The sequence below is a fragment of the Budorcas taxicolor genome, chromosome 2 (genome assembly GCF_023091745.1).
Source record: "Budorcas taxicolor isolate Tak-1 chromosome 2, Takin1.1, whole genome shotgun sequence".
NCBI classification, from domain to species: Eukaryota; Metazoa; Chordata; class Mammalia; order Artiodactyla; family Bovidae; genus Budorcas; species Budorcas taxicolor.
In genome coordinates, this window is record NC_068911.1 from 163,583,223 (window position 1) to 163,597,445 (window position 14,223).

At 45.0% G+C, this 14,223-nt stretch overlaps 1 protein-coding gene and 1 pseudogene across 1 annotated transcript in view; both read left to right on the forward strand.

Annotated features, from left to right (window-relative positions):
* Positions 1 to 14,223, forward strand: part of ARMC9 (armadillo repeat containing 9) — a 179,343-nt gene that overhangs the window by 5,122 nt on the left and 159,998 nt on the right. Inside the window, exons 3-6 of the mRNA XM_052664338.1 lie at positions 3,980 to 4,150; positions 5,761 to 5,916; positions 10,024 to 10,116; positions 13,932 to 13,956. Of these exons, the coding sequence (XP_052520298.1) occupies positions 3,980 to 4,150; positions 5,761 to 5,916; positions 10,024 to 10,116; positions 13,932 to 13,956 (445 nt within the window). The remainder of the gene's footprint in view (positions 1 to 3,979; positions 4,151 to 5,760; positions 5,917 to 10,023; positions 10,117 to 13,931; positions 13,957 to 14,223) is intronic.
* LOC128044003 (uncharacterized) lies at positions 5,191 to 5,303 on the forward strand (annotated as a pseudogene).

A 14,223-nucleotide genomic window follows, 5' to 3' on the forward strand; every position in this document is an offset into this window, starting at 1 on the left:
GCCAAAAGCAAAAAGTCCTCATTTCAGTCATTTGATTCTGCATCCCGTTCAAAGGTAAGGAACTGGTTCACCTCGAGTACAACCCGTGACAAGAGAACATACCATTTCCTGAGGCAGCTTGTTTCAGCTTTGCCTGATAATATTTTTATTTTTTGGAATTAACAAATTTTATTCTCTTATAACTCTCTTGTTCATTTTCCTAAACACTACAAGGAGTGAGGCTAAGTCAGTATTAAACAAATCAGAATTTGAAATGGTAACCCATAAAACATGATTTGATTATTTTAATAAATTTGTTTCAGTATATATACTTCCAAGAAAAATCAGAGACTGGGCTTGAGAGTCCCACCGAGTTGCTGACTCCTCCATGACCTGGCATGGGGTACCAAGGAGCAGGGACACCGTTGGCGTGGCCCAGGGAGTTGGAGTGGGGCTGTGCCCCTGCCCAGTACCCCTCCAGGCCTTGGGCATCTGGGTGCCGAGCCTGCACCACTTCAGACGCGGGCTCCTCTGTCAATCCTGCACTAGGCAGCCTGAGGGTTCCTCCCAACCCCAGAGCAAACTTCAGAACAGGAGAAGAGACTCTGGTCATCATTAGACATGCAAACAGAGGCTACTTAACTTGAAAGGTCTTGAAACTTTCTGATTGTGAGAAGCCTGTCTTTTCTGCCCATTCAATAAACAGCTGTGTCCCGCCTTTATAGATTTTCCAAATGAAAATACCTGGAGCGGTGGCTTAGTGATACTTGCCAAGTGTCAGTGGCCCTCAATAGACAAAATTTCCTTAATTACAGTTCTGTAAGAACCTGTGTATATGGGTGATTATTGCTGCTAAGTCACTTCAGTCATGTCCAACTCTGTGCGACCCCATAGACGGCAGCCCACCAGGCTCCCCCATCCCTGGGATTCTCCAGGCAAGAACACTGGAGTGGGTTGCCATTTCCTTCTCCAGTGCATGAAAGTGAAAAGTGAAAGTGAAGTCGCTCAGTCGTGTCCAACCCTCAGCGACCCCATGGACTGCAGCCTTCCAGGCTCCTCCGTCCATGGGGATTTTCCAGGCAAGAGTACTGGAGTGGGGTGCCATTGGCGGTGTGTAAATTTTGTGATTTTAGTAATTCTGGCTGAGATCACACTTTACATTCGAGAAGTTAATATTTTGTGACCCCTATGAGTTATCACACTGGATTGTTCTATTTGTTGTTGTCACTAAGCTGTGTCTGACTCCATGGACTGCAGCACACCAGGCTCCTCTGTCCTCCACTGTCTCCTGGAGTGTGCTCAAATTCATGTCCATTGAGTTGGATTGCTTTATGTGTAGATATTATTTTAAATTCAGGGGTCATTTTTAAAAATTTTTATTTATTTTTTAATTTTTCTTGGAGGATAATTACTTTACAATATTGTGATGGTTTTTGCCATACATCATTGTGAGTTGGCAATAGGCATACGTGTGTCCCCTCCATCCTAAAACCCCTCCCACCTCTCTCTGCACCCCATCCCTCCAGGTTGTCACAGAACACCAGCTTTGGGTGCCCTGTGCAGGGACCATTTCCAGGTTCGGAATATGGTTCATAAATTGGGAGTGTCGTGGCACAGCAGAGGTTTGTGGTCCCAGGTCTACAAATGCAGAGTCTAGAATAAACTGTAGATGGGCCATGTGATGCGTAGGCATACTTTGCCAAACCATGTTAAGAAAACACTTGACCCAGGCTTTAAGACACCCTCAAGAGTCTGTACACAGTCTCTGGACCTCGCGGGAGAGTCCTCCACTGGGTGGTCCTCAGAGTTTGCTCAGAGCTCAGCAGACTTGAGCCTGGGGCGGGGCCAGGCCCCAGCAGCACGTCCCTCTCACCTTTGTATTAGGAAGTGACAAGAACATGGGATCCTCTGCCCAGGTCCCCCCAGAGAGGCCATTTTGAAGAGGTAGGATTTCACTGTGGGGCTTATTTTGAAAACTTCTGAGTTTCTTTCCAGTGTAAGCCAGTCCCTTCCCGAGTGAGGTAATATTCAGAGACCATTGTTCTCAGTCACATGACACAGAGAACATTTTTGCAGGGTTCGTGTTGGAAGACTGCTTATCAGAGAATGTTTTTGACTTAAGGAAAACCAAACACAGCAACCCTGTTCTCTGTAGGTTTCTATCTTATGTTAAAAAGCTCGATTGTAAACAAATAGAATATGTTACCTTAAAAAAAATTAACAGAAAAAAATGTAAAACTATTAAAAGCATAAAAGACCAGTGACCCAGTAATGGTGGTGAGTAATGGTGGTGAAGGATGGGGGAACTGGAGACTCTACAGAAAATCTGAAAAAATAATCAGAAAACTCTGAAAAAAGTTTCTGCAGTTGAGCCCAAAACGGAGATCTGCGTATTGTGGGCATTTGATACAAAAAGGAAAACACCGCAGGAAGCTCTCTTGATCCTGAAGGCAAGCATGCGTGCTCAATAGTGTCCCACTCTTTGCGACCCCATGGACTGAAGCCCGCCAGGCTCCTCTGTCCATGGGATTTCCCAGGCAAGAATACTGGAGTGGGTTGCCGTTTCCTCCTCCAGGGGATCTTCCCAACCCAGGGATCAAACTGGCATGTCTTGCATCTCCTGCATTGGCAGGCAGATTCTTTTACCGCTGAACCACCTTGCCTAAATCTGTAAAGGCACACAGCAGGTGGTGGTGGTGGCTCAGTTATCGCTCCTCCTGTGAGTCAGGTAATGTGCTGACTGCCACCTCCTTTCTCCAGGGTTCTATGTCTCAACCACCACGTGGTGAGTCGGGCCATGGGTTCTGCCCCACGCCGTCACACTGGCGCAACCCTGAGGTTGGCCTGGAGCCGGGCCTGTGTTCCTCCTTCCGTCTCCAGCCCAGGCGTCCTATTCCTGGATCTGGAGGCCCAGGCAGTCACTCTGTGGGGGAGCTCGGCTCTGTGGTCACTTTCTGCCCTGCCCTCTCCACCAGACACACTTCTGACAACAGCAGGCCCGTGGCAACAGGCAGTCCTACCTCCCAGGCCTGGGATTGACCGCTCCGCGTGGCTGAACTCTTGGCTGCATGCCACATCTTGGCAGCTGTGGTGTCAGTGACTCCCTGTAGATATGAGGTCACTCCGCTGAGGTCTGGCTGGGCTCTGGGTCTGAGCCATTCTCATCAGTCTTAGGCGGTGGGTCGCCAAGTCCAGAGGGTGACCTGAGTGTATTCTTGTGCTGGTGGAAGATTCCTTCCATTTCAGAGACCTTCGCCATTGCACCTGTTCTTCAGTGAAAGCCGCTGAGTTGTGTCCGACTCTTTGTGACTCCATGGACCATACAGCCCATGGAATTCTCCAGGCCAGAATACTGGAGTGGGTAGCCTTTCCCTTCTCCAGGGGGTCTGCCCAAACCAGGGATCAAACCCAGGTCTCCCATATTGCAGGAGGATTCTTTACCAGGTGAGCCACCAGGGAAGCCCAAGTATACTGGAGTGAGTAGCCTATCCCTTCTCCAGGAGATCTTCCCGACCCAGGAATCGAACCAGGGTCTCCTGCATTGCACATGGATTCTTTACCAACTGAGCTACCCGGGAAGCCCTCTGTTCTTCAGTATGCTCAGATTTGATGTTGCTGCAGAGCAGTGGAAAACCAGGCGCGGTCTGCAGGAATGTCAGCCAAGGCAGTCTGAAGCCCTCTGGATCTCTCTTTTCCTGTCCCTCATCTCTGAAAAGGAGACTTGGTTTTGCTCACACTGAAATGATGGAGTATACGGGTGTCTAAGACGAGATGGTTGGATGGCATCACCGACTCAATGATCCTGAATTTGAGCAAGCTCTGGGAGATAGTGAAGGCTGGCGAAGCCTGGCATGCTGCAGTTCACAGGGTCACTGAGAGCCAGAAACGAATGAGCGACTGAACAGCAGCAAGGCATCGGGAGGGTGTGAGATTCAGGGGTGTTGGGAGACGTGGCATCCCTTGTAACCAACCGGGCTTCACTCTGATGTCTCCTCCGCAGAGGGATCTCCTTGCCGCGTTTGACAGTGGAGACCAGAAGGTGTTCTTCAGGCTGTGGGAGGAGCACATCCCCAGGCCCATCCGGGATGGCGACTCTCTGGCCCAGAAGCTGGAGTTCTACCTTCACATCCACTTTGCCATCTACCTTCTGAAGCACTCCGCAGGCAGACCTGTAGGTTCACCTTGTGCTGGGGGGTTGGCCCGCAGGGTGTGCTAAAGGAGGATGTTAGCCGTTACCTTTTGCAAATGAAGATTAAGTTAGTTTTTCAGCCCTTTTATCATACTGCTTCTCAGGAGTAGGCCTCGTATGTCCTGATGAATGCTTTTTCTGTCTCATTCCCAGCAGCTTCTTTTCTAATTTGTATGGAAAGTTAATCATTTCTGTAATGAAAGCTATGTCCTCAGTTGCTTGACTATCTCAAGATGGGTATGTCTAAGAGAATGCATCTTTAGACCACATTTTCAACCAGAAGATGAATTTAAGCTTAAACAGTGGGAAAATGGTGTGCCCATTTGTGACAGTTTGAGTGACGGGTTGAATTGAGCTTCTGCTGTCTTTTCCTGGAGGTGTGAAAGAGAGGGGAGCAGACAAGGCTGCTCCGTGGGTAAACCTTGGGGTGTGGAGGGAATGACAGAGGGGGGCCAGCCAGGCTGACATCGGACCATCCGCCTCTGTTTTGTGACTTCTTCATGTCCTGGCTACTGCCCTGAGGACCTGTGTTAACTTATAAACATGTCAGTGGCCACAGGAGGGGTCAGAGTGGAGGGAGCAGCTATATAGCAAATTGTAGTAGCTGTTCTTGGAAGGCTGTTCCTAAAGATGGTTCTCAGGTGGGTGCCATCATGGGAGAGTTTCATTTCCCTTGTATCTGTTTTTACTAATTTTTTCTGTTTTGTTATAAGATTTTTAAAAAATCAATAAAATTTTTAAGTCCAGTGGGCTTCATGGTATAGGTGAAGGGAGATAGATTGATGAGAAGAACTGGCCTGTGTATGAGGCTGTGAGGGACCTAACAGGTGAGGCCAGGGAAGACCTTCTCCTTGAGGCCCAGGGGGAGGTGGAAACCTGGCGGCGGGGGGACCCAACTTGCCTGGGGTTACACCCAGAAGTAGTGAAGCTGGCAAGCTCACTTCCTGGTTGGCTTAATAAAAGAAGGTAATAATGATATGGAAACTGCTGTTTCAAAAAACTGTTCACCCTTAAGTGCTTGCTTTGGCAGCACATATACTGTTTAAAAAAAAAAAAAAATGGAATGACACAGTGAAGATTAGCATGGCCCCTGTGCAAGGATGTCATGCAAATTCGTGAGGAATTCCATATTAAAAAAAAAAAACTATTCACCCTTAAAAACCTCTCCTAAGGAAATCACAGGAATGCAGACAAATATTTTTTTTTGCCATCTGTACTATGAAAATGCTGTGCATATCTAATAATGGGGGATTGGTTAAATAAATTATGATAGACCCACAAGATGAGGTTTTGTCATGCCATTAAGAAAGATGTTGATGAATTTAAGGATATCAGAAAATGGTAATGATCAAGTGAAAAGGCAGCGCTTGGACTATATATATTTTACATCCAGTTCTCTGATATTCCTGGCAGTTTCATGAAGGGGTGAAACAGGGGGTAATGTTCGGATGACTGGAGGCAGCTCGCAGGCTGGGCCAGGCGAGGAGGGTGCCAGCAACGTGGCTGGAACCGAGGGATCCTTGGAGGGACGATGGGTGAACCGGTAAGCCGGCGTCAAGCCGGAGATCTCAGACATCCTGTCTTCCTTGCAGGACAAAGAGGACCTGGATGAAAGGATTTCTTATTTCAAAACCTACCTGGAGACCAAAGGGGCGGCCCTGAGCCAGACCACGGAGTTCCTGCCTTTCTACGCCTTGCCTTTTGTTCCCAACCCCATGGTGCACCCCTCATTTAAAGAACTCTTCCAGGTAAGCGACTGGCTCCAGATCTTGGATCCTGGGCGGCACGGCAGTTCCACCTTTTATACGCTGGTGATTTCTGAAGGATGCGGTAAAAAAACACTAAATTTTGCATATGTTGTATTTTGAAAGAAGGTACAGGTAATTTGCTTTAACAAACTTTTCTTCTGCTGTAAAATGTGATTTTGTTGTTGTTATTGCACCAAGACTTGTTAACTCAGACTGACAAAATATTGTAAAATATACTAACCTCTTCAGTCATTCTTTGTAAACTTTTGCAGTATTGAAACGATAACCTATTCAATTATAATGAAAACTAGTAGCCAGAGAAAAATCTAGGCTACTTTACACAATCACTGGCCATGTATATTTTGATTTGTGTTAAAATTCTCATTTACTTGGTATATATTTGATTGTCTGATTTTGTACTACTTTATTTCCATCAGACTGTTTGTCTATAGCTCTTTTAATTGTTATATTTCATTTTACTTGACATTTTAACATAGTATTTATAAATAAAATTTACCTATTAAGGTAATTTTTTGTTGACTTACTAAAATTAATACATCCCACTGAGAAGTTTATTGAAATGTATTTAGAAACAAATATTTTGATATGACTATATAGTTTTTCTAAAGACCTCACACTGTTCAAAAATTTGTACGGCACTTGCTCCCCAACCACTGAACAATGGACGCAATTCTTCTAAATTCAGTACATTTCAGTTTCTAATATTTTTCTCTGTTTACTGAATTCAGTAAAACCAATTTTGTTACTCCTGAATCAGTTCAGTTCACTTCAGTCTTTCAGTCTTGTCCGACTCTTTGCGACCCCATGAATCGCAGCACGCCAGGCCTCCCTGTCCATCACCAACTGTCGGAGTCTACTCAAACTCATGTCCATCGAGTTGGTGATGCCATCTGGCCATCTCATCCTCTGTTGTCCCCTTCTCCTCCTGCCCCCAATCCCTCCCAGCATCAGGGTCTTTTCCAGTGAGTCAACTCTTCGCATGAGGTGGCTGATGCTAAAGTTGAAACTCCAGTACTCCTGAGTAGCAGCTGCTAAATTGAAGGTCAGGTGGTTGACTCATTCTATCAAAGCCAGATTGTTGTATAGTGGCGCAGTTGAATTCTCTGCTTGTTTTTCTGGTCAGTCCCAATTTCGTTCTACTGTCTTCTCCTAAAAGGTTAAAAATATAGAATGGTTACAAAGGTGATGAACCTTGCAATGGAAAGTTAGATTTTCTCACAGTCAAGGTTCTGTTATGAGAGTTACGACATGGCTGTGTGGCTGTAGCTTAGGTCAAGGTGAGGTGGAGCTGGGAGAGTCACGAAAAGGTTCCCCCTGAGTCCTCGGCAGGTCTGATGTTCCAAGACTGAGTTCAAGTTCCTGTTCAGAGTAAAGGGGGTTAGAGATCATCAGTATTCACAGAGTCATTTTATTCTCCCTTTTTTTCCTTTTACTGCTCTCTAAATATATTTTTTCAGTGGTCATCACAGATACTTCAGTGTACATAATAAAATCTAAAGTTAGTATTTTTACTCTCTGCCTGACCATTACAAGGACCTCATTTAACTTACGGGCTGTAGTTGTCAAATATTTTAGTATATCCTTTAGCCCCACAAAATCTGAACTTTTTAAAATTTTATGCAGTCAAAAAAAAAGTTTAAGAAATCAGTATCAGTATCGATTTACCCTTCGGTTCACCAGTATTTTTGTTTACTATTCCATCTTGTGTAGAAGCCCTTCCACCCAGGATCGTTTTCACCCCTACTTGAAAGATGCTCCTTTAGAATCTCCTTTCGTTGAGGATCCCTTCTTTCAGTTCTTGTTGTCTGAAAGCATCTGTACTGCTTTCTCAGACAGGGTTAAAATAGTGGGTTTATAGCTCTTCTTTTTTTCCATGTGGCATGAGTGATCTTAATTCCTCGACCAGTGACTGAACCCATGCCCTTTGCAGTGGAGCTCAGGGTCTTAACCACTGGACCACAGGGAGGTCCGGACAGTTATTTTCTTTCTGGACACTGAAGGTTTTTTATTTTGTCTCCTGGCTCCCACTGTTGCAGTTCTGAAGTTGGCCATCAGTCTGACTGCTGTTCCTTTGCAGGTCACCGGTCTTTTTTTCTCTGATTGTATCATTTCACTCTAGTGTGTCTAGTGTGTCTTCAGTTCAGTTCAGTTCAGTCGCTCAGTCGTGTCTGACTCTTTGCTACCCCATGAATCGCAGCATGCCAGGCCTCCCTGTCCATCATCAACTCCCGGAGTTCACTCAAACTCAAGTCCATTGAGTCGGTGATGCCGCCCAGCCTTCTCATCCTCTGCCGTTCCCTTCTCCTCCTGCCCTCAGTCCCTCCCAGCATCAGAGTCTTTTCCAATGAGTCAACTCTTCACATGAGGTGGCCAAAGTACTGGAGTTTCAGCTTTAGCATCATTCCTTCCAAGAACACCCAAGACTGATCTCCTTTAGGATGGACTGCTTGGATCTCCTTGCAGTCCAAGGGACTCTCAAGAGTCTTCTCCAACACTACAGTTCAAAAGCATCAATTCTTCGGTGCTTAGCTTTTTTCACAGTCCAACTCTCACATCCATACATGACTACTAGAAAAACCATAGGAGTGTCTTAGGGATACCCAAATATTTTATTTTGCTTTTTTTGTTTAAGATGTCTTGGTTTATGTTGGCCAACCTAGCAATCCTTTCCTGAGATTGATTTCTATACAGTTGAGCACAGAGAGCCTCAAGCTGGAGCACACCATATGAGTTTCCTGCAGTTGTTATAACAAAGGACCACACACTGGGTGGTTTAAAACAACAGAAATTGCTTGTCTCATAGTTTACGAGGCCTAAGTGTGAAATCAGGGTGTCGAGGGACTGTGCTCCCTATGAAACTTCTAGGGAAGACCCTTCTTTACCTTTTCCAGCTTCCAGTAGCCTCAGGTGTCCCTTAGTTTGTGGCTGCGTGATTCTTTATCTCTGCTCTGACTTTGCATGGCTGTCTTCTCTCCATGTCTGTGCCTAACTGTCCTTCTTCTTATAAGGACACCAGTCATATTGGATTAACAGCTTATTCTCATTCAGCCTCCTCTGAGCTAATTTCTTCTGCAGTGTCCCCGCTCCCCTGACCTCACATTCCGAGGAGATTAAGGCTTCAACATGTCTTTTTAGGGGACACAGTTCAACCCACAACAGACCCATTAGAAACAGAGTCATTGTGCTGTGTCAGGGAATTACAAAATTTTTAAGATATCAGACTTTACTGCTTATTTGGCAGTATTTTTTTTTTTTTTGAAGAGTCAGAGAATGCGCAGGATAGACCAGTGGAGTGGGGTGGGGGGTGAGAGCAATGAGAGCTGGAGGGAGAAGTGGGGAGGATGGGCAGGTCGGAGGAGATGGGACAGGACCTCAGAGCCAAGTGGACGTGAATTTTTAGCAGCAGAACTTTTAGTGGGACCTCCTGGTTTAGTGGTAGATACACTTGTCTAAGAACCCTCAGGAAAATTGTCCCGAGAAAGGTTGTTGCTTGTGACACTTATTCTTTCACTACTTAAGTCATTATTTTTTCCTTCTCAGTGAACATTATTGAGATAAATATTTTATTTTTAAGGAAGAAATCAAACTAGACACATATCAGAATGCTGGACAAGATGGAGTATTTGAGGCAGATGACCGCTTCTTTCTGTTTTTTTTGTCTGAGTGAGGTTGATGGAAATGAGTCCCTTTCTTCCGGGGACTTTCTCTAACAGCGATAATTATATATGCCTGCCAGTGCCACGTATGCCTAAACCATACTGAATTATTTTTGGTTTTCAGCCTAATAAGGTTACTTGACATCCTTGAAATATTCAAATCATGTACAGGGTTATTTTTTCCCTGATTATGAAAGGACTCTGTCCTTTCCTCCTGCTGTGGGCTCTTGAATCTTCTGTAAGCGAATTGGTCAAATGTCCTAAAACCTGTGTTTTACAGCATCGCACCACTGACAAGACATCTTGCTTCTGATTTCAGTAACTGTGGCAGAGCTGTTTCGTCCTGAAGGCCACAGCTTGACAATGTTTGTTGGCATTTAATGATCTGGTGCTTTTCTTATTTTTCCTTGTTCTTTTTCCCTTACTTTAGGATTCTTGGACTCCAGAATTAAAGTTGAAATTGGAAAAGTTTCTGGCTTTAATGTTCAAAGCCAGTAACACGCCAAAGCTTTTAACATTGTATGTATCCTTTTAAAGCAAATGGAGACCACCTATGGAATTAATAGTCGCCTGTGTATGTGTGTGTGTGTGTGTGCGCGCGCGCACTAAGTCATTTCTGTTGTGTCCAACTCTTTGTGACCCCATGGACTGTAGCCTGCCGAGCTCCTCTGTCCATGGGGATTCTCCAGGCAAGAATCCTGGAGTGGGTTGCCATTTCCTCCTCCAGGGGATCTTCCCAAGCCAGGGATCAAACCCTCTTACATCTCCTGCATAGGCAGGTGGGTTGTTTATCATTAGCGCCCCCCTGGGAAGCCCAAGAATGGCTTGCTGCTGCTGCTAAGTTGCTTCAATCGTGTCCGACTCCTAGCGACCCCATGGACTGCAGCCCACCAGGCTCCCCCGTCCCTGGGATTCTCCAGGCAAGAACACTGGAGTGGGTTGCCATTTCCTTCTCGAGTGCATGAAAGTGAAAAGTGAAAGTGAAGTCGCTCAGTCGTGTCCAACTCCTAGCGACCCCATGGACTGCAGCCCACCAGGCTCCCCCGTCCCTGGGATTTTCCAGGCAAGAGTACTGGAGTGGGGTGCCAGTGCCTTCTCCAAAGAATGGCTTAGATGGCCTCAAATAGGGATGGTTGTGGTTGTGCTGCTTCTATACGCGAGTGAATGAAGCACTAACAAGAGCATGTGCCAAGGCCTGCAAAGAGTTGACTTCTGTGGCATTGGGTCTCTGAGACTTGGCGAGGGTCTTATTTTCCTGTCATGTGCCAAGAAGCTGTCTTGAGTAGAAAAAAAAAATAATGCCTGTCTTCTTGGAAAAGAACTCTTTGGAATTGTCCCTTTACTGAAGGTTGGTCACTTAAGGCCTTGAGGTCATGATGTATAGATCAACTCATATATAACTTGTCCTTCCAATCAGGACTTTTAAGAAACAACTTTGTGTTTTGCCCACAGTAAGTATGTTATTGAATGATTTTTAGCAAATGCACAGAGCTGTGCAGCCATCACCATGACCCAGTTTAAACAGAGGCACTTTTGAGAGTAGAAGGGGGACACTGACCAGACAGAGACCCAGGACAAGGTGGAAGTGGAGCCTGTCCAGGGAGGAGCAAGGCTGTTGCCTGCCCGTGGAGGCTCCCTTCCCAGAGCTGGTTGGTCCCTAAGGATGCACGTCTCCTTTTATTCTGAACAAGCATGTAGCAAAAGTTATTTCATGATAAGAGTTAGCATTTTGAATTGTAAAGTTGGTGCTTGTTTTGTTTACTGTAATAAAAAATTTAGGCCACTCTGCTGGGTAATGCCTTCTGCTTCCATTCTGACTCCAAAGCACTGGACTCTCTTTTCCTAATTGGACTCTGAATAGTAATCCCTGGATTTCATGACACGTTTCTCCTACTTCCGCTTCCTGAACATCCAGTGGCTCCCTCTTGCCTGTACTCAGCTCCTCACCTTACCCTGATACTGCCCCCAGACGGGCTTAGTACACCTCCCGTTTCCACTTTTATATCTTCAAGTTCTTCCCTCTGCCCACATGTTTGCATACCCAGTTCCTTTCCCTCTTAGAGTTTTGTATAAAAGGACAGTTTTCAGTGAAATTAGAACTTCTCCAACTTGGCTTATGGCTTTTTAAATATACTTTTAAAAGGTATTTCTTAGGACTTCCCTGGGAGTCCAGTAGCTGGGATTTTGTGCTCCCAATGCAGGGAGCCTGGGTTCAATCCCTGGTCAGGGAGCTAGATCCCACATCCCGCAACTAAGAGTTCACCTGCCACAACTAAAGATCCTGTGCAGCCAAATAAATGATTTAAAAAATAAAAGGCTTTCTCCTTAAAGGTAACAGGTACCAACCATTATGTAAAGATTCTAAAAGAAAATTTTTACATAATAAATGATACTGGTATATTAATAATAGCACAGGAGTAGTATTAGGATTGAGTTAATCCATGAAAAACCTGCTTAAAACTGCCCAACACATAGTAAGCACTTGTGTTATTGTTAGCTGTTGTATTATAGTTTGCAAACACTTGTCACCTTTTATCCCATTCAACATTTATTTTGAAGCAAATACACTGAAGTGCAGTAGGTAACTTTAAACATTATTCCTCTCTTTTCTTTCTTACATGGAAATATTTGGAGTTCGGTTCAACACGTATATTAGGTTGAATAGTGTGCTAGGAATTAGGGATAAAAGAAAAAGCCAAGATCATTGTCTTAGCTGGAGTTTTGAACGTGAAAATGGGTGTCTGCGAGGCAGACAGAATGAGGGATAGGAGTTCCAGGTAGAGGGAACAGCTTGTGCCCAGGTGCTGAGCCAGTGTGTCCGGGACACTGAAGGATTCAGTGTTGCTGGGGCAGAAGGATTGAGATGGAGAGAGTCAGTCCTCCGGGTCGTGGAGGTTCGTGTGAGGTCCCCTAAGTAATGAGGAGAAAAACATGGTCATGTTTATATTTTTAAAAAGTCACTCTTTTTATTCCTGATTATAAAATTAATCCTATTCCTTATAGAAAGTTTAGAAAGCACAGAAATGCATTTGTTTGTACACGTACACTTCAAAGTATGTAATGTTTATAATAAGCAAGGAGAGACATCTCTATGCATGTATATTTTTAAATATTTTTCTTAAATGAAGAGAATGTTTCCTCATAGCCTTAAAATATTCTTCAAAAATAGGTGGTCTCAAAGTTTAAGCAGAAATTACCTATGTCCCAGCAATTCCTCTCCGAGCTGTATCGTCAAGAGAAACAAAAGTATCCATCTCCACAGCAGCTTGTACATGAATGTTCACAGCAGCATTATCCAAAATAGGCAAAAAGTACAAACAGCCCGGATGTCCATCCTTTGATGCATGGATGACCAAGTACACATAGTGGAATGTTACGTGGCAATACAAGTGAGGGAGTTACTGATCTGTACTACTACATGGATGAATCCTGAAAACATGATGCTAAAATGAAAGAAGCCAGACACAGAAGGCTGCATACTATGTGATTCCATTTGTGTGAAGGGGCCAGAAAAGGCAGATCTGTAGAGAGTGGGTAAGTGGCTGCCTAGGGCGGGGGAGGGTGGTGAGCGGGGGTGGGGACCGCTGATGGCACAGGGTCTCTTTCTTGGGTGATGAAAATATTCCACTCCTGATTACGGTGATGGTTGGACAACTCTGTGAAGATATTGAAAACCATGGAAATGTATGCTTTAAATGGGTGAATTCTATAATATGTGAATTACATCTCAATAAAGCTGTTACCAGAAAAAGTAAGGAAACCCAAATAAAACAGGTGAACACCGTGGCCTTCAGTCATGTGGCCAGATGTGTGAAGCTGAGGTTCAAACCCAGGCCACCCCACAGTAGCGACTGGTCAGTTGCTGTGCCATGCTCTTTTCATCAAAATCTCGGTTTCCTTAGGCTGGTTGCTTTAGTACTGAAGGTACAGAGGAAAAGGGTATGAACACAGATTTGCATTTTCAGTCCAATGCTTTGGTAAGGAGGCCAGTTAGGGGGCTTTTGGACGCACAGACTGGTTCTGAGATGGAGAGAGGAGGATTTCCCTAAGGGTAGTCACCCCAGGATTGAGAAGTCGGTTAACTGTGTTTGCTCTTCATCGGCTTCTGGTTACCTGTCCTGAGTGGTTAACTGTCTCAGCTGTTGATGGGGTTCGGGTTACCTGTCCTGAGATAGTCAGTTAGCTGTCTTCTCTGTTCATCGGGTCCCGGTTCCCTGTCCGGAGATTTCTCTTTTTCACCGCACCAGGGCTGTTTCCCAGATGGCCCAGCTCAGTGAGAGGGATACCCTGAGTACTGTCTCCTGAAAGCCTGTTTTCCTGAACTTCTTCCCATCCCAGAAGGAGAATGGACAAAGCAACAAAGGTAAATCATCTAGATTAACCGTTTTTAAATAACAACTTCGCCGACTCGTGTTTAAGTAATGAAATGGAGAGAATTCCACAGACTTGGCCGAAGAGGGCTTTGAAAGTCTAAATACTTACGAAGTGCTTCACAGTCCCTTTTCTCTGCATTCCTTGAGGCCCACTTCTCAGGGTGGCTGGTACTGTTAGCTTTGTCTGGTATGTCAGATGACTAAGACGGGGAGAATCCACTCAGGTGCCAGAAAATGTCAGGGCGGCAGCAGGTGGA